Genomic DNA, 19,604 nt, shown 5'->3' on the forward strand with positions numbered 1-19,604 from the left:
TCAACTTTCTCAGTTTTTTTTCCATCTGTCCCAGACATAAAATTCTAAGTTAACGATGCTAAAAATAAATCTAATTAATCAGTGTGAACATTCAATAATCGTGCCTTTGTCGTGGATCCAATTAAGTACAGGTTGAACATTATTTGCAAAGCATTGTGCTCTGTTTTGAGTTCTGTTTGTTGCAGTTTCACTTTCACACAAACAAAAAGTATTTAAAAAATAAACTAATATTACAAAGCGGGTCACCTTTAACCTACGGCGGCGCGTGACCTGCATCACCGGAAGTTGTTAGCAGTCAGCCATCTTGTCATCACAAGTATTGCCCGATAACTTTGTTCTTTTAAATCATCCTCATAAAAGTTTGTTTCATCTGCAATTCATGGATGGCACTAGCAAAGAATGGAAATATGGAGAGCCAGGAGAAGCATTTTAAAACGACACAAGTGAGCTACGATAGTGACGTTGTCGCACTGAAGATGCAGCCAAAAGGCGTCCCATGCCGCCGCATCAGAGCTCGACTAAGGTAAGCGCTGATTCCTTTTTATACACTCACAGGCTCTTATATCCACTTGATTTTTTTTGTTTCGTTCATTTTCGAGACCGTTATGGCTGTTGCTCGTCATGGCATGCGCGTGTGTGTGTGTACGTGCGGTCGCGGGTCGGTTGCTTGAGAGGTCCTGTTTAACAGAACGTCCCGACGTCACTGGAGTTGTGTTCGTACACGAAATTGTAGGAGGTGATACGGGTTCGCTATGGAAACAAAGTCCATGCGATTCTCCGTCTGGCAAGCCTGTCGCATCCTTTTGAATTTTATGCATCCAACCTGTTGCAAGTTGTACTTGTTGCCACATCACAGTGGGGAGGAGGAAAAACCACAGAATCCCAGTCAATGTCGCCACCTGCTGGTTCAGATCTGACATTGCAAGACCACTCGGCGCACTGCACAGTTGTTTATTTTGAACTGCTGTTGACCGGAGTGACAAAACGAAGGCAAAAGCCAAGTCATGTGACACAATGTGATATTGTTGAAATGATGCCCTAACTTCCGGTCCGATTGGCCCACTTAGTTGTCACCTTACCTGCAAACCCTAACCCTTAACCTTAAACCCTACAAACACTAACCCTGGTTTAAAACCCTACTTTGAAACGGCGCCCCCCCCCCCCCCAAAAACCCCAACCCATAGTTGGAACCCGTCAAACCCTGTTCAGGTGTGGCGGATGGGAATTTTTCCCAAATTGATGCCTCTCAACCCCAGGCGGATGCCGCCCCTCAGGTGCATGTCTGGAGCCATTAACCCCACCCTCTGCCACCTTAGCACCCAGCCCCACATCTATTTTTCTTTGAAAGGTAATCAAGTTGCCTGGCGGGGGTGAATAAATAAAACTTCGGCCTTTGGGTGGAAACCACTGGTGTAGCCCACCCACACTTGTTTGCATTTATGAGTTTTGTCTGGATGAAATCCGCTTCCGCGATGAGATATCGAATCCCCTTGACACAAATGGAGCGGTTATGTCACTCCAACAATTAAGAGGAGGCTTGCCCTCACATGACTGCGGCACCACTGTGCCAGTGTCGTGCAACATTCTCATTAGGAGAGTGTGTATATCCCCCGCAATCTAATCCTGACTTGTCTCCTAGTTAACAATCCCAAACTGACAACATCATAAAAAAGTAGAAGCGAACAAAACATCCAATCGTGCAGTAGCTCAAGGGCGCAAACGTATCACGTAACGAGAAAAGATGTTCTCGTGTGTGTTTCCTTTTCCACAGTGTACACTGTTACGTGTCAGATTACCAGTTGTTTATTTTCACTCGTGTCATAATTAAAAAAAGAAAAAGAAAAACAAAGCACGATGTCTGGTACAGTCTTTAGTGGTTCCCCTTTTTTTTTTTTACATTCACTCGAAAAAAAAATCATCTACAATCAAGTAGAAATATTACAATATAGACAAACAATCTGTGCTGTCAGACATAAACAACCACTTCATTACCTGCACAATCAACACAAAAACAGAAGAATGCTCATATTTCATTGACACTGTCACGGCGATACCTCCGTGAACTCTCCGTGATATAATAACTCCGTGATACTGAACATGTTATGTCATATCATTATTGTTTGCGGGGATTTAAAACTAAGTTATGATGCAGTAAATATGCCTTAGTAGCTGGTGAGGCAACACATACAGTAAATCAAACATTCAATTGACAAACATAAACTGTAGGCGCATGTTCCAACACATGCGACGAAAATAAAAGTAACGTGATCGCTGAAAGACGTCACAAGATGCACAAAATGCAATCGATACACGGTCAACATACAAAACGGTCATATTAAATGTCAATCAAGCTTGATGGGATCCGTCATTAACCATGACCTCTCCCCAATGGCGACATTATAAATAAAGGCTTCTAACGCTGAGAAATTGTACATCTGTCGTGCTTTTAATATGGTAACAATCAGAATATGAACCCGCATATAGCAAAGTGTTGATTATTGTGTCACGATAGGCCACCACGCTGGATTTGGGATGAAACATTTTGTGGAACCTACACAAGACCTTCCAAAAGCACTTCACGGCAAAGTTAAATAGTGCCTGCAAAAACTAGCTGAACAGAGTTTGATGACACCACCGAGGTCACCTGATGTGTCACTCATGTTGTCGGGGTACATTCGTCTTGACTCCAATGCAGGCGGCGGTGTGTGTCCACAAGAAAGATGGCGGCTTCCAGCTCTGTTGTGATCAGACACTCCCAAAAAATAACCCCAATTATGCGTCGAAAACGGACCAGTCGCCACACATCTTTTTGGATTATTCACCGCACCCCCAAAGTTGCATCAAAGGAATAACCAAACACATCTTTTTTTAATAACATTAATATTCAATGATCTATTTTGTTAAAGGGGAAGTCAAGTTGTTGTTGTTGTTTTTTTTTTTTTTTAAAGAAATATGTGTTGTGCACCCCCATTTGTCCAAGAGGGTATTCTGATGAGAATTGCATTTGTGGAGGATGAATTAGGCAGAAAAGTCCACCCGTTTAGATCCATCTCAAGTGGCGGCCATTTTGTCTTGTACAGTGACATGGGCCATCGCAGTGCCAAAGGGCTGAAGTCACGACTGTTGCGGCTCACCTGATTTCTAGGTTTGGTCATGTGATGTTCGCAAGCTGATCCTTGGGGCATGATGATGTCATTTGTCAGTTGACACCAAGTGGCAATATGAGGCAAAATGGCCGCCACTTGAAATGGATGAAAATGGGTGCATTTGTATCGGAATTCATGTTTGACAAACACAACTTTATTCAGAATACCCTATGTTAGACTTGTGGGGGGCGGTTGGGGCGCATAGAGCATATTATTGTAAAGACTATTTTTTTATTTGACTTGTTGACTTTTAAGAGTGTATATATTGCCTCATAAAATGAATACTCCAACCATTTGGTTCTAAACGACCCCCAAATTGGGTTGTTTTGTGGGTTATACATTTGACCCATACATTTTTTTGTGCTGAATGAATAACCCAAGAAGTTGGGTCAAAATGACGTCCCATTTTGACCTGGGTTATTTTTGACCAAACAGTTTTTAGACAGCATTCTTCATGCCTTCGGGACTCGACAAGCAACAAAGATTAGCAGCAAACCACACAGAATAAATAAATAAATAAATAAATGTAATTAAAGGTGAAAGTCGCTTCATTCTTGACTAAAATTGGTTGCGCGTGTTTTGATGGTCACCTTCGGCGGCAGCGGCGGGGGATCCTCCTCGATGTTGCGACTGGCCACCAGGTCCTGCAGCTGAAGGGCCCCTCCGCCGATGAAGCAGAAGGCGGGACACACGGGAGCCGAGCAGTCCACGTGGCCCTCCCACAGCAGGCGTAAGGAGTGGGCGTCGTAGAAGGACACGCTGCCCTCGTCGCAGTCCAAGCACACGCCGAGTCTGGGCGGCAGAGGCGTCGTGTAAGGGTGGGCGGGCTTCGAGTTAGTGTTTTTCTGGCCTCGGGGGAGAAGGATTTTGCCCATTCCCATGGTGAGGAAGCAAAAGGAGGGGGAGTCCTGGCCGTCCTCTGCCTCGCTGTCATGGCCGCTGTCTGGGTCATAGCTTAGGATGGGTAGAAAACATTTAGTAAAAGAGAACATATCCAGCCAGCCATTGTCTTTAGCCTCTTGAGAGTGCGAGATTACAGTTGTGACATTTTAGTTTGGTGGTGTGTAGCTTTTTTTTTTGTTGCCCTGGTCACCTGTCAATCATGAAGGCCATATTTAAGGTGCTCACCGTGGACTGGCCATGTCTTGCGGCTGATGGAACCACTCTTGAAGCTTCGCCTCCTGTCCGACTCCGACCTGCATGATTGACATAAGAAAACTTGACAGTCATTTATCGACGTCTTAACAAAATCTCTGTGATACGCTCCCATCAAAATACCCACAGGACCAAAGCTAATCTGTGCTAACATAACAATCCCTTGAAATGGGTGGAAAAACTGGTGATATTTTGTAAATAAGCCCCACCTTTATGTCACAATCCAACAACATTCAGAATAGCTCTCTTACAGACACAAAGAGTTGTATATAAACATAGCACGTCGACTTCACAGTGCAAAGGTACCGGGTTCAATTCCAGCTCCGACCTCCCTGTGTGGAGTTTGCATGTTCTCCCCGGGCCTGTGTGGCTTTTCTCCGGGTACTCCGGTTTCCTCCCACATTCCAAAAATATGCATGGCAGGCTGATTGATCACTCTAAATTGTCCCTAGGTGTGAGTATGAGCGCGGATGGCTGTTCGTCTGTGTGTGCCCTGCGATTGGCTGGCAACCGGTTCAGAGTGTCCCCCGCCTACTGCCCAAAGACAGCTGGGATAGGCTTCAGCACCCCCACGCGACCTTTGTGAGGATAAGTGGATCTGAAAATGGATGGATGGAATTTTCCATATGTCCCCTTCGAGCTAACTTCAAATGTAGCATTCTCTACCTTGATCAGGTAGGAGCTGGGCTCCACCGAGCAGGCCCAGTAGTGCCTGCCTTGAGAGACGGCCAGGTCGGCCACCAGGAGGTCTGCGGTCAGGTGACAGGAAGTGAGCGCGCGGTCGGCCACCTTCAGCAGGGAGATTCCCGGCACGCTGCGGGCGTACGTCTGACCCTTGCCCAGCGCCAGCCTGTCGGAATGCAAGCCCCAGCGAGAGTCCAGGGAGAAAGATAACACTGGCGGGAAAAGAGAAGAAAATCGGACAGAGGACATAACAGGAAGGGGAAAAAAGGGAAGAGGAATTCTCAAGCTGAACACACAATGGAGAAAACAACAGAAGGAGTATATCAGGGAAGGAGCAGGGAATATGGAAAGATAGTATTTATTTTGATGCCATTTTGCCGTTGCAAAGGAATATCATACAACCTGATTATGATGCAATGATTGCTAACACAAAGAAATGAGCAGTAGGAAGCGCAAAAGAAAGGACAAAATGAAATTAGCAGCAAATTTGGACTAAAGTAGTCATGAGGACACATTTTAACAGTCAGGAGTTTTGATTTGATTTAATACTAATTTCTTCCGCAAGGATATAAATCCCAGTCGGACGAAGACTAATAATAATAATACGTAGATGACTATGTAATATTTTAATTTAATGTTAACACCCTTTAAAATGCATTGGGAACAAAATTGAACCTAAAAAAAAACATGCTTCAAAAAACACCGATGAACATTCAATGTTTTAATATGCTGCTGCTTCTGATGTGTAGCCTTTGGCCACCTGGGGGCAGTATAATACAGCCATACTGAAATACTATCATGAACGTGGAGGCATAAACCAGGTTTTCCCCAGAGCCTCATGTTCCGATTAGAATCAAACCGAATGACCAATCGGAATGAAAATGCTCTCCATAAATATATTGATTGAAATAAAAAGATGGAATCCGAATGGAATTTTATTCAGATTAACTCATTCAGTACCAGCCAATTCTAGGTCAAGTCTGACAAGACGTTTAAAAACGTCTTTGGGAGTGAATGAGTTAACAGGGATGGTGTATTCCTTTTGCCCATCTGAACAAAATCACATAAACAGTTCAATCGGAATAGCCGAAAGAGTCTTAGCTCCTCAGTGAGGCTATAATATTGATCATTCTTTGTAGAGGATAAAGAATATATACCTGTGAGTATTGTCATTGTATTATAGTATATTTATGTATTATGAAGGCGCAAAATAAAGTGCAAAATGTAGTCATTACATGTAACTGAAGTAATTTTAGTTTAAGTTTAAATAATTTTGCTCGAATATGACTAATACTACTTCCATTCATCCATTTTTCGATCCACTTTATCCTCACACTCGGCGCAGGGCGGGCTTGAGCCAATCCCAGCTGTCTTCAGGCAGGAGGCGGGGGACACCCTGAACTGGTTGCCAGTCAATTGCAGGGGCTATTACGACTACTAAAATCACAAAATACGACTGTATGACTTCTAGGAATAGTAGCTTAATCAATGTTAAAACAATACAGATTTCGTAAAAGAATATCATCCACAGAAAACGAATAATAATACTGAACATTATCATATCCCTAACAATAAGAAGAAGAATAGTACATGCAATTGAATTCTACATTTGTGAAGGAATAACATAACTTTCAATTGGACTATATTTGATTTTAGTTTTTGCTTATTAGATTTAGTCTTGGCAGCAAATGTAAATGAGAATACGTGAAAGAGAATTTACCTGGAGCGGGCGGCGTGTGAAGGTACACCTCCTCACTGTAGTCTCCAAAGCCGGCCTTGTTGCAGCCTCGCACCCTCATCACGTAAACGCTGTCTATTTGCAGTTGGTCCACGATGGCGCTGGTCCCTCGCACTTCATCCAGTCTCTGCCACGTCGTCGAGGCGTTGGGGGATCGGGTGCCTCCCCACGTGTCTCCCGACGCCCCCGTCCGTCTTCGGTACTCGACGGAGAAGTGCCAGGCCGGAGCCGAGTCCTGAGGGAGACGCCAGCACAGGAAGAGCTGGTCGTACGCCAGCGTCTTTTGAGTGTCGATCACTGGAGCCAGAGGGGCTGCGAGGAACGAAACAGGTAGAGATATTTACCGGTACTTCAACCTGCTTTCTATTATATTGTACATTCACCAACCACAACATTAGGTATCACTTTTTTTTTTCACCACAAAATTTGATGAGACACATATTGAACATTTCAATGATTGGTTCATCACAAAAACGTGTTTTTTCATGTTAGTTCTTTTTGTACTGAAACGCTGTTTGAATATTAAGTTGCTGATGGTGTAGTGGTACACTCGCCCGACTTGTGTGCGGGTGAGTGTGGGATCAGTTCCCACTTAGTGAGGGTGTGGATGTGGGTGCGAATGGTTGTTTGTCTCAGTATGTGCTCTGCGACTGACTGGCGACCAGTTCAGGGTGTAGTCTGCCTTTCGCCTGAAGTCAGCTGGGCTAGGCTCCAGCAACTCTCCGTGACCCTGTTCAGGATAAGCGGTGTTGAAAGTGGATGGATTTTTAAATTGCTGCTATTTTTTTTTTCATGAAACTGACCAAAAACATTTTCTTAATAATCCTTTATGCCTTCACACCACAATAATAAAAATATCGTTTCATGAAACAATGAAACAATGAAACGTCTCTGAAAGTGTGCACCAAATCTGAACATCATAATCTTGGTCAAGTTGAAACGATTGAATATGCTTCAATATACTGAAAGAAGTGTCCAGTGCAGGACCTACCACGTATAAATGCCACGCCTTCGATGAGCTTGATCTCTTTTGTTGCATCCAGGTGAAAGTGTCTGAATGAGGAATCAGCAGACAGTGAGAAGCACTGCAGGTTTGCGATGGCCTTCACCAGCCTGCCAAGGGAAATTAAAACAATCAAACTTAGAGGGGGAAAAAAAATTGTCAGCAAATTTAAAGAACAAGCAACCTGTTGTGAGTGACTCTGGCCGCCTGCACGAAACACGGCTGGTCGGTCTCCTTGAGGAGCTCGTGAGTGTAAGCCATCATGCCGGCGTGCTCCAGCATGTCTCGCCTGACTGACGCTTGGGCGGACAGCGCCTCCTCTCTGCGTTTGCGTGAGCCCTCCAAGGCCGCAGACAAGACCCCCAGACGCTCGGCTATGGATGCGGCCAGATCCTTCACGCAGCGGCTCAGATGGCCGAGAGCTACAGCGCTGTTGGCCTGTGCACACAAACAGAAAGCTGGCATCTCTGAGAATGGACTCAATGACCTTTACCGACCAAAAAAAAAAGATGTCTTAGCTTTGCATATGCTAGCTACTTGTTATGATTGTCAACAATGTTGGTTGTTTAACTCTTTTACTCCCCATGACGTATAAATACGTCTTGAAAAACCACTACGCCCGCCTAACCAAGATGTATTTTTAAGAAGAAAAAAAAACTTCAAGGAATGCAATTAAAAAAAACACACAAATAAAATAAAAAAGGTCAAATCTGACCTCCATATGTTTGATGGTCCCTTCCAGTTGTGTGATTTGACTCTGTATGGTCTCCTGGTTGGCCAGGATGTAGGTAACCTCCTTGGTCAGCTGATCCTGTGACAACAGCAAGTAAAGTTGATACTGTGAGGCAGATGGTATCAGAATTCCAAAAAAAAAAAAAAATGATGTCAACAATTTGTTAGGCAGACGGCACGAGCAGATGCGGGGCACCTTGAGGGCCTGGTAGGCTTGTGTCACCGGCAACACTTTGTGGCCGTGGTGCATGCGGCGGAGCTTGCACAGCAGGCACAGCAACCTGCGGCAAGCGCAGCAGTACCACTGCAGACGCTCCTGCTCGTGCTCGGTGCACGTCAGTACCTTGAGGGAGAAAAACATGAGGTTCGATGGAAAATCTTCATGCGCAGGAAACGAAATGAGAGACAAAACCTTTGGGCGAAAGTTGTTTGTGGGGAGGATGTGCTCGTGTTGGGCTCGGGGGGTCCCCCAGGGGTGGTAGAGTTTGAAACATTCATTGCAAAAGTTGGCTTTGCAGTCGGCGCAGCCCTTGGTGGCCTCCAGAGATTGCGGAGGCTTGCAGAAAGCGCACATGATGGCGATGCTGCCCAGACTCAGCGTGTGCCTGTACCTGACAGAGACCGACAGCAAAACACATCCCTGTCATATTGTGTGTGTGTGTGTAGTAACGGAGGTCTACCAGAACAGGCTACTACTACTTGTGGTCGGGCATAAATTAAAAGACATTTTAAGATCAAATAAATAAAGGTGCTTCCCAATAAAATTGAATAATGATTCTGGAAGTGTGGTACGAGTTCAAAGAGTGGAATGTGGGCTCTCTTCAATAATGTGCAAAAGAATCACTGTATACAAATAAAATTTTAAACATGAAATGCAATTAAACATACTTGAATGAAGCTGCTTGTAGCTATACAGCTTGTTTTATTTTTTATTTTTAATCCAGTGTCATATAATTTTAAATTTCATTTCCTTCCTCCGTCTGTTTTATTCCAGTTACCTTTCCACAATACGCTCCAGGGTGAGGTTGCGGGGACAGTCGGTCAGGCCGTTCTCAGTCAGCTCCACATCCCCCTGACAGGAAGGACATGGGAACAGCATGGGAGGAGGGGCCGCGTCCTTACGCCGCCGCCCGGGGTATGTGCTGCATGCTTGGGGGGAGGAGAAAATAATAATAATAATAATACATTTTATTTATAAGCGCCTTTCAAGACACCCAAGGACACTTTACAATAACAAAAAACACAAAACAATACGGGTTGAGCAGCGGCAGCCAAAACGCGCCAGCCCGGAAGTCAGAAAGTGTGTTGGGGGCACAGGAAAGCGGAAGGAATATGTGGAACGGAAAGGATGTTTTTACACACACATTAGCAGTGCAAAAATGTCTTCATTTTGGGTGCGTGATTTGATTTTTGTTCGGATTTTTCAAAAACAAAGAATGCTCATCTTGGCACGTTGTTCTTTTTCTTTGGCTTTATTCCTGACATTGGATGATATCACATGCGACATCGTCAGCCCTCACGAGATCTCAGCAAACATAAAAGGATTTGAGTGCATGTTTTGATTTGTCGTCGGCTTTTTCGTGATGTTCATTCCAAAAGTAGGACGGCATTCATGGATCTCGTCACGCGAGACCTCAACATACAGTACCTAATGAACCAAACTTCAGAGAGTGTTGTGCTTTTTTTTTTTTTTTGCAGCAGCAGCAGCATCCACAACTGGGCCAGTCATCCAGGATGTCGCGCTAGACCTCTATATGCAGTGTCAGTATTTAAAAAAAAAAAAAAAAAAATCCCTACCTTCTATTTATACAACAGTTATACAAGCTTCATCACTGTATGGGGTAATTTTTGATCACTTGATGAGTATTTGTTTGCCAATTTGGCGGGTGACATTGGAAGGGTTCTCTATTCAAGCACTCCAAATAAAAGAATTTATCTTGGTCTCATTATATCACAAAAACCTAGCATTTGAACGGCGGAATGTCGACTTTTTATATCCAGTGTATTTCACAGAAGTTCAACTCTGTCATGTTTTGCTCTTTGCAACTCCTTAGGGCTTATTCCAAAAGAAAGACTGCCATTGTGGACATCACACGACATGTCTACACACCGCACAAGACCTCAGTTCAATCAGTATATTATGCTTTTTCATTGACTTTTTTTGGCTTTTGCCTGACGCTCAATCCAAAACAAGGATTTGACCTCATAGATGATAATGCAGAAGACGTGGCATCATCTTCCAGAACTCAATTTTGAAACATTCACTTTCCAATAAAAATGTTGATGTCAGTCTTGACTCACACAATTCCTGACATCACCATCACACACTTTGGGACCTTTAACACATGTACACACTTAAACCACGCATTCGTCCGCCCTTACTAGTTCTTAGCATGCGTTCCAGGTGCTCTGGGGTCCGAGGCGTGGGTCTGCGGTGCTGGCGCGGGGAGCGAGAGTTGGGAGTGGAAGCTGGCGACCGTGGCTCCGGGGGGAGGTCAGGAGGAGGGAAGCCTCTCTGTACCAACACGTCGGATGCACACAGTAAGCAAACGCTGTGCTGACACGGCAGTAGGATGGGTTGCTTCACCATGTCGTCGCACACGGGACAACGCAGCTCCGGCTCCATGCTCTTCATGTTGGACTGGAATGAGAAAATTATCTTTAAATATCAAATAAATATGGCACATCTATTTTCTATTATGAGCGGCTTGAAGCAGCATCCCGTTTCTATGACAACGTACATCATCTCTGATTTCAGCTTCTTGCTATGTCCTATATTTCAACAGATTTTGCCTCACATTTGGACTAAGTTAATTATTAGCTGCTTTTTCTATCCATTAAAACCCTCCAGTTAGCAGTCAGTAGCTAAAAAATGGACTAGGTGCATTTGAAAGTGTTTTTAGGTGAGATGCGATAATGTACGTTGCTTGGCGGAATAAATATCGTAAGAGTGTTTTTCATACTCACGCTGACACGAAGGAAGGCGTCCATGGTGGAGATGAAGCTTTTTAATTCCGTGTCTGCCATGACTGCACGAAGCAATGCCAGGGAGCTCTTTTATGTCTGTGCTAGTAAAGTAGGCCCACACATCCTACTGACGTGCAGCTATGAGCGTCCACACTGCCATCTATTATGCTGGTGGTGATGTAGAAGAACAGTGAACGGAATGAGAAACGTTTTTGGGAGGGGTCGGCGGGGGGGGGGGGGGGGGGGGGGGACATGGGAGATTGTCTCGAGGCCGGCCAGCCGAATTGTTGAAACGAGATTTTTTTTAGATTGCCATTTTTCCCCTCCATGTATGATTATAATGACTATTATTATTATTGTCATTCCTATTATTATTATTATTATCATCAAATAACAGTTCTAAATGTGTTCGAGTTCTTCTCCTCAAATATTAAACTACTGTCCCTGCCTTCTACTTTTACGTAGTTCTCATGTTACAATTTTATTGACAGCAATTTAATAAATAAAATCTTGTGGCCTAGTTTCATTTACTGCCAACAGACGGCAGCATAGAAGTACAGTACAAGAAATATGGACCGGAAAAAATCGTTCCTCGCAATTGGTTTCTAGTCAGAACTTTCAAAAGCTGTTTCCCTCCGGTTGGCTATCAAGAATGCACCAAACTGACTGTTGCTGTTGGCAACCAATGCTACTTCCGGTTGTACCAGAGTGATTTGAAACACGTTAAAGGTGGCGACAGATGGACGAAACTACCTTGTGTATTGTTCTTGTCTGCTGTGCACTTTAACAAGGTGAATTTACGTGTAGTTCGTTAAAAAGGTGCTGCACGTAGTGTTATGTTGTTGTTGAACAGCGATACCAACTAATCCACGCAACTGTATGTTTATGTTCTACGGCAAGCGTGCTGTGAATGCCTCGTCGCGCGTATTTGTACCGCATATTTCGACGACAAATAATCTTAACCCCCCACCACCACCCTCCGGTTTATAGGGAAATGTTACACCACTAATTGTTGTTTTGATCTCATAAAGGTAACTAGAAAGTTAAGATGTCGGTCATCAGCAGCCTTGTTCCTGCGAGGTTCCTGACCATCATCGCCCATCTCGTGATTGTCATCACCATCTTTTGGACGCGGGTGAGTTCATTTACACTGGGTGCTCTTTTATAAAAAAAAAATTGCGAATTATTTTATCTTGAATCAGAAAAATGCTTGGATTAATATTTGCAGCGGCAGCATGGTAGAATGAGTTGACAATATTTACACTGCTCTAGCTGGCTATATTCAAGTTTATTTGAGAGCTGACACCAAATCTTGTTGGTTCATCAGGAATATAACGTGAAGGCATGCTTGCCTTTGGAGTTTACACAAGAGCAATACAACAGTGAGGATTTAAAGTAAGTACAAACAGAATGCATGCAGACCGATATGCTTACATCATAAACCAATATGCATTGCGCGTATGTGTGTTGCAGGTTGGTGGTGGCTCTGTCAGTCACACTTGGGTTATTCGCCATCGAGCTTGCTGGCTTCTTCTCAGGAGTGTCCATGTTCAACAGCAGCCAAGGCCTTCTGTGTATCCTTCACCCACTCTGAAATGTTCATATAAGTATGAACACATAATATTTATGATGTACATGCGACGTGAAGACAAAATGAGCACATCCCTGTTAAGACAGTTGAACTGCAAAGTGTCGTGCCCCAAGATTTGAACAGTCCCAAGTTCAAAACATCATCAACAGCAATGTTGTGAGACTTCAGCTTGTGAATAATGAACAAGTCAGTTTAGATTGTGCTGATGCTGTCAAAGAAAGTGTCACAAAGAGGAAATGTATGTCATATTCATTGAAGCATAAATGGAGGTTATTGTGACATAGGAAATGATCATTCCATTATTTTACCAAACAGATGGTCGGAAGCCAGTACGAATTGTACGAGTTCAGATTTTTAACAAAGTCGAGTCAACATCAAGATGATATCATTGATGTTTTTTTCCAGGATATTACTATTATCAAAAAAAAAATGCAGGAGGAGGGAATGCTTTATCGCATGCTCTAAACGTCATTGCGGAGTAGTTGACTAGTTGATTATTCAACTTGTTTGTACAACACTTAGTAGCCAGAGCCCAGACCTGACCCTAATTGCAAATACATGGAGGGACTCGAAGGGGGTTGTGCACAAAAGACTTGCCCTTGCTGTCGACTCATTTAGAGCACTTCAACAGAAAAGAGTAGGCAGATTGATTTGTTTTAGTTTTTCTTTTTTTCCCCCTTTTGTTTTAGTTTTTCTATTTTTCCCCCTCTGACACATTTGTTTCTTTTTTATTTAATCAAACTGCTTAACCATGTTATTTTAAGTTTTGAAATTGCCTAATCATACATTCTTGGATTTGTGTGTGTGTGCGTGTTGTTTTTTTTAACCATGGTGTGTTAACTTTCTATAGCTACTGTTCGTCAAATTTGTCAAGCAAGAATAGCAATAGAGGAAGTACTTGTCGATCCTAAAAAAAACAAAAACTAAATAAAATCATATATCAGTTTACAATATGTAAGTAAATTTTGCAGTGTTAACTGTCATCGGTTGTACGGCAATTCCATGACTCCTGCAATAGCTACTGGGGCCCATGCCAGTGGCTCAGTTGCTCTGGTTTTCTTTCTATTTGAGCAATGGGATTGTGCCGTCTACTGGTGGATTCTTGCCTTCTGCAGGTTAGTTTGCCATAGTTTTCCCAAAAGGAGTTTTGGTTTTTTTTTTCCCTGACATACACATGACCTAGCACTGACGGTCCACTGCAGCGCCTCCGTTTCCTTGTCTTATTTTGTTTTTGAGAAGTGGGAGTGCTGGACATATTGGATTATTTTTGTCCCTTGCAGGTTGGTGCACGTGCTGATTTAAACAGATTTATATGTATGGGTCTCATTTCAGGGGTTAAAATTGACCGAGAATGTAAATTCGAAAATAATATTTGTGACAATGTCATTCTCTCAATTTTCTTCTAGTGTGCTGCCTGCCCTCATGGAGATTCTTCTGCTTATCGCTGTTTTTGGACTGTCAAAGAAGCCATTATAATGTACACGTGGATAAAGACAATGTCGCAAAGGCATTTCTTTGTATTCGGTCTATAATGTTCACTTGTAAGCGACGTGCGATTGGTTACTAAGTCCATACATCGCAGTTGAGAAGTTGTGGGTTAGAATCTTATCTCCGGCCTCTCTGTGTCGAGCAAGCACCGGGAGTATGGTCTTCCTCATGCGAGTGTTGTTGTTTTTTCTGGCTACACTGACTTCCTCCCACATTCCAAAAACATCCACTCTAAGTTCATTGGAGACTGAAATGTTATTAGGTCTGAGTGTTAGTGTGAACGGTTGCTTATGTACCTGTGCACTGTGTTTGGCAGCGACAAGTTCCAGCTCGCTTCCAACGCTAATGAGGATGAGTGCTGTAGAAAATGGATGGAGGGAAGGATGTTCACATGTACAGTGGAACACCGCGTAGTCGTAGTTTAGCACCCATTTTTTTGTTTATTTGTTTGGTTTTTGTCCGATTGAAATCTGTTACTGCAGCCTGAAAGTTTTACATAAATGTAAAATAATAAATACAGTTTGTAAAAAAAAAAAACAACAACATTTGACTCCTTTTTTGTTTTAATGTTTGATGGCTTAACACGACTATATCTTATTTTATATATTATTGTCCTTGTTCTTATATCCTTTTATTGCCTTCTGTGTTTAATCTATTTTTAAAATAATTTTCCATTTCACTTTATTTTATGGATTTAAAAACAATTGTAGATGGTGATATTTTACGCATTGATTTTGTTTTTATTACGAATAGCTGTATAGATGATTATCTATTTGCACTATTTTTATATTGATGATTAGTTATATTGAGAAATGTATTTTGAAGCTCTTTATTATTTCAGTTTTTATTTATTACGGTATACTTTATTGGTCATGTTGATTGTTCCCGTTCATTAATTCATTTCGGTATTTTTTTCCGTTTATGATTGCATTATTATCATAAGATATCTTGTTACAGATAAATGAGAATTTGTTAACTATTTGTAATTTTCTTTTTAAATTGCTACTATTTTTTTTATACCTCAACAACGCTCAGCAGCCTTGTAATGCAATTCCGGGTAAAGGAAGGTTCCTTTGGTTCCTAGGTCCTAACTCTTCCCTATTCGGCTATTTCGGCGAAGTTAAATTGGACATTTGAAAAGAAATAAATCAATAAATAACCACAATTACGAGCAATTCATTTGGAACTATGGGTATGTATTACGCGCTTAATCGTTTATTTATGTGCCTTTCGTGTGTATGCAGACTTTCAGCCCCACAATCAGCTAGCTTGTCCAGCTAACTAGTTGCAAACTAGCACCAATGTATAACAATATTAGCACTCAATGTTTGCTTGATTATGGCAATGAGCTTTATTCCAAATATAAAACGTTGTATTTACATGACAACTGGCTACGCTTACGTGCGTTGACTTAACGGTAGCATTAGCTTAGCATTTGGAAGGCTTCCCCTTGGACACTGACGTGTCATTCGGAAGGCGTTTATGAGAGAACAGTTCTAAAACATGAAATGGATGTTTGACCATTATTGTACTGACATGATGATAAGTCTTTCCCAAAGTGGTTCAGTCTGGAAATTTAAAGTAAAAAGTTAGCCTATACAATACAGCTAAAACAATATATCAAGTGAGAAAATGTTCATTGACTTCATCTACGAAATGAATCAGTTTCGTATGTGTGGTGTATTTTTTAATATATATGTATACTGCGTTGCAAATTATTATGCGTTCTGAATTAATTAACATTTCATTCGTAATTTTCTGGCGACTTTTTTGCAAAATTGTTACTCCTGTCGGTTTATTTCACTGATATATGTCTGAGACCAAATTCATGTTTTTGTAATCGCGTCCGCCCTGTTAAATGGCCCAAAGCCATTGAAGGGAGGAGTAATTGGTTCAATATGTTTGTTTTACTGTAGATATGCCCTTCAAAAAAGAGATAATATCGTGCAAAATTTCCCCATACCAAAGTTGGAGAAGAAGGTCGTAGGATTTGTTTGCAAAAACAAACATTCACTGTAAGTCGCATAGAATATTTAGTCATTTCAGATGATTCATATTTTGGAAACTAGTATATACACTGCATTATACAGAGAGATTTAATGTTTTCGCCCTTTGTGTAGCAAATAAAACTAACCAGTATATTAGTTGATATGTTGCTGATGTCGTGAATGGAGCAAACAAGCGGACTAACTTTCTTGTTTTCGTCCTGGCAGCAGTGAACACGGGCACGTCTCTGGTGCTGTCCAGCCTGCTGTCGGTGTTGGTGTTTGCCGGCATGCAGATGTTCAATAAGCAGCTGGCATCCACAGAGTGGCTCACCATCCTGGGGGGCTTCCTAGGCTCTGTGCTCTTCATCTGCTCCCTCACCGTATCCTCTGTGCCCACGGGAGTGATCACTTGACTTGTGTTTTTTGCCATTACGTAACATTCTCTATTACAAACACCTAACCTTAACTCGGCTTCTTCAGGCATTTAGCAATCTGGAAAATCTGATTTTTGGGAAAGGGTTCCAAGCTAAGATCTTCCCAGAAAGTAAGTTCATGCAAGATGAAAATATACCAATTATTATTATTTTATTTTTTTAATCATAGATTCAATGTTAACAGTCTGTATCCATCCACTAAACTGGGATGGGGTCACGTTGTCTAAATAGAAAAAGGAAAGTGTTGGACTTTTGGGACACGTTGCCTAGTGTGTAATAATATACAGGTATGTTTGATTTGGGGATTTGGGCACAAATAAACAAACAACCCACTGACTTTCACATATCAGCACATCAAGAGTTTTCGTTGAGCTAATGTGTACAGTATGCATGGAATTTGGGAGGAAGCATCGCGAGCAAACTGAGATCCAAAAACCAGAGCATCTCAGCTGTGAGGCAGACGTGCTAAACACCAATCAATGTGCTGCCACTCACCTGAAAAATAATTTTTGGAACGTGGGAGGAAGTCAGAAAGTATTTGAACGGCACGGTCAATTAGTTTTTTGTTGAGTGTAGCCTATAAGATAAGATAAGATAAGATATCCTTTATTAGTCCCACACTGGGGAAATTTACAGCCTCCAGCAGCAAGAATGTAGGCAGAAAGAAGAAGAAAAAACAAACAAACACCGTCCAATTAAGTGCAATATAAATACAAAATGGATAAATCGCAGTGCTATTTACAGTTGTTTTCCACATCATTCAATTATTAAATATTATTGTTGCTATTTTTTATTCAGCAGCCTGACAGCAGTTGGTAGGAACGAGTGTCTGTATCCCTCCTTGCAGCGCGGGTGTAACAGTCTCTGGCTGAAGGAGCTACCTAGTGCTGTCAGGGCGGAGACAGATTTCATGTGTGTTTTGCATACTTGCCCTATAAAGCTGATTCTGATAGTTGCTCAAACGTGGCACTTTTGATTGATTGCTTAACAGATGATGCTTGTTTTTAGTGTCGTCACCAGAGAAAACTGCATTTGCTGTTAAGCAAGTTCAGTGTTGCAGTGCAATATCCTGGCCTTTCCGTTGGCTTTTGGAGGAGACTGTTTCAACAAAAATTTTGATAATAACCAATGCTGTATTTCTAGATCATATTGTAACTATTGGATTGAATTCAATTTATAATTCAGTGAAATAATATGACAGTACTGTATAAATGCGTCATCATCTCTCACGTAAAAGTCGGCTGGGAACGAGTGCTAGAGAAAGTTAAGGGATGAACAGAAGGAATTCGTCTCTCTTGCATTACGTAACGTGAGCGTAATGTACAGGACTCTGATTGACCAACATTGTTCGACTTTCAGTTCTGCTGTGCCTCTGCCTGTCGCTCTTTGCATCCGGCCTGGTTCATCGCGTGTGTGTCACCACGTGGTCAGTCACCTCGTTTTCACTTGACCATCCTTCACATGTACTTCTTTTTTTTTTTTTCCTAAATCGGTCAATATGCTCTCCTTGCAGCCTGATCTTCTCCCTCTTCGCCCTGTATTACATCAACAAAATATCAGCCGCCCTCTACCAGGCGGCGGCGCCCACGGCGGTGCCCGCCAAGATGGCCACCAAGGGCAAGAGGAAGAACTGATGAATGAAAACAGATGTCCCACTTTTGACAGAAACTTTCATTGGCCATATCCACATTCCATTGTAGAGATTAGGACTGCACATCAGTCGTACGCCACAAGTCGTTTTGTTATTAAATTGAAAAAAAAAACATTGAATGTGTTTTGTCTCTTTCAGACGGCTATTTTCTGCTCCTCAGGTATGTCAAGGCACATTTGGAAGTGTTTGGTGTAAAAGGATTTTCCTTACCAAATGCCTCAAACGATAAATTAGAACAGAAACTGCGCGATGGCCAAGTCTGACATCATCACTTCAACAAATCATTGCTGTCCAATGAAAAACAAATATCGCCCAACTTTTGGAGGTTCTTTTTTTTGTGTCCTTAAATAACACAAAAAGGAAGCACCAGTGCTAAAATTAATCAATAGTAAATTCCACTGGCCGTGGCACACTACCACAAAGAAGCTGACGTCACATCTGGCTATTGCTGTTTGGCTGCTGGAACTTCGCCAGCTGACTTTTTTCTTTTTTTTTAATAACACTTCCGCTGATATTCATTTGAAAATGAAGACAAAAGTGACTTATTCTTGACTTCCTGTTGATACTAAGTAACACGTGTTAAAATACTTTTGTCTGAGTTGAACATTGTGGTTTTGAACCTGAACTTGTGACTCACGTAGTTAAATTATAGTTGTTTTTTTACCACAGTGAGTTTCAGCTGCAAAGCACATGGTGACTGACTGTCCTTGACTGCTAGGGGAATCCTACGGCTGGCGTAGTAATTCTGAGGGCAAATAAAACCTCAGAGGAGGTGGTATATGAAGAAATATGTAATTGTCAAGCTTTATTGTCAAATATGCTCTATGTGCAACATACAGCACAGATGAAAATACGTTCCTCTCTCAACCACGGTGCAAACATGCAGTGCATTGAAACACACACAACTAAAAATAATGGCAGCAACCTGAACTGCACAAAAATACATTAAGACATAAATATGTCAATATGAACAAATAAAACAATAAATAACAGACAACGGAAGGGCACTTGTGATTGTTGCAGGCTA

General features: G+C 42.1%; 3 protein-coding genes across 7 annotated transcripts; 2 read left to right on the plus strand and 1 right to left on the minus strand.

Moving 5' to 3' along the window:
* Positions 1–1,787: 1,787 nt before the first annotated feature.
* Positions 1,788–11,624, minus strand: trim46a (tripartite motif containing 46a). Of its 4 annotated transcripts, none has more exons than XM_086113607.1 (13): positions 11,426–11,624; positions 10,841–11,099; positions 9,457–9,607; positions 8,871–9,069; positions 8,655–8,801; positions 8,442–8,537; positions 7,911–8,164; positions 7,715–7,836; positions 6,706–7,035; positions 4,968–5,197; positions 4,275–4,342; positions 3,737–3,938; positions 1,788–2,736 (listed from the first exon to the last, which is right to left on the minus strand). In XM_086113607.1, the coding sequence occupies exons 1-13, from the start codon at positions 11,483–11,485 to the stop codon at positions 2,653–2,655; spliced, it is 2,202 nt and encodes a 733-aa protein (XP_085969733.1). In that variant the 5' UTR covers positions 11,486–11,624; the 3' UTR covers positions 1,788–2,652. The 4 variants fall into 4 exon arrangements, with proteins under 4 accessions (XP_085969733.1, XP_085969731.1, XP_085969732.1 ...); XM_086113605.1 differs by having other exon boundaries at positions 3,737–4,100; XM_086113606.1 differs by having other exon boundaries at positions 1,788–4,100.
* Positions 10,863–14,929, plus strand: tmem107l (transmembrane protein 107 like). 2 transcript variants are annotated; one of them, XM_086113609.1, is made up of 6 exons: positions 10,863–10,999; positions 12,457–12,560; positions 12,753–12,820; positions 12,899–12,999; positions 14,035–14,131; positions 14,423–14,929. In XM_086113609.1, the coding sequence occupies exons 2-6, from the start codon at positions 12,474–12,476 to the stop codon at positions 14,490–14,492; spliced, it is 423 nt and encodes a 140-aa protein (XP_085969735.1). In that variant the 5' UTR covers positions 10,863–10,999; positions 12,457–12,473; the 3' UTR covers positions 14,493–14,929. The 2 variants fall into 2 exon arrangements, with proteins under 2 accessions (XP_085969735.1, XP_085969734.1); XM_086113608.1 differs by lacking the exon at positions 14,035–14,131 and adding an exon at positions 14,200–14,296.
* A 601-nt stretch (positions 14,930–15,530) lies between these two features.
* Positions 15,531–18,696, plus strand: krtcap2 (keratinocyte associated protein 2). Its single transcript, XM_086114674.1, has 5 exons — positions 15,531–15,696; positions 16,718–16,872; positions 16,973–17,036; positions 18,286–18,352; positions 18,440–18,696. Exons 1-5 carry the CDS (start codon positions 15,693–15,695, stop codon positions 18,558–18,560), a joined length of 411 nt encoding a protein of 136 aa, XP_085970800.1. The 5' UTR covers positions 15,531–15,692; the 3' UTR covers positions 18,561–18,696.
* Positions 18,697–19,604: the final 908 nt, after the last annotated feature.

The sequence above is a fragment of the Hippocampus guttulatus genome, chromosome 6 (assembly GCF_054856545.1).
Source record: "Hippocampus guttulatus isolate MCC_2025c chromosome 6, RoL_Hgut_1.0, whole genome shotgun sequence".
In the NCBI taxonomy this organism is placed as follows: Eukaryota; Metazoa; Chordata; class Actinopteri; order Syngnathiformes; family Syngnathidae; genus Hippocampus; species Hippocampus guttulatus.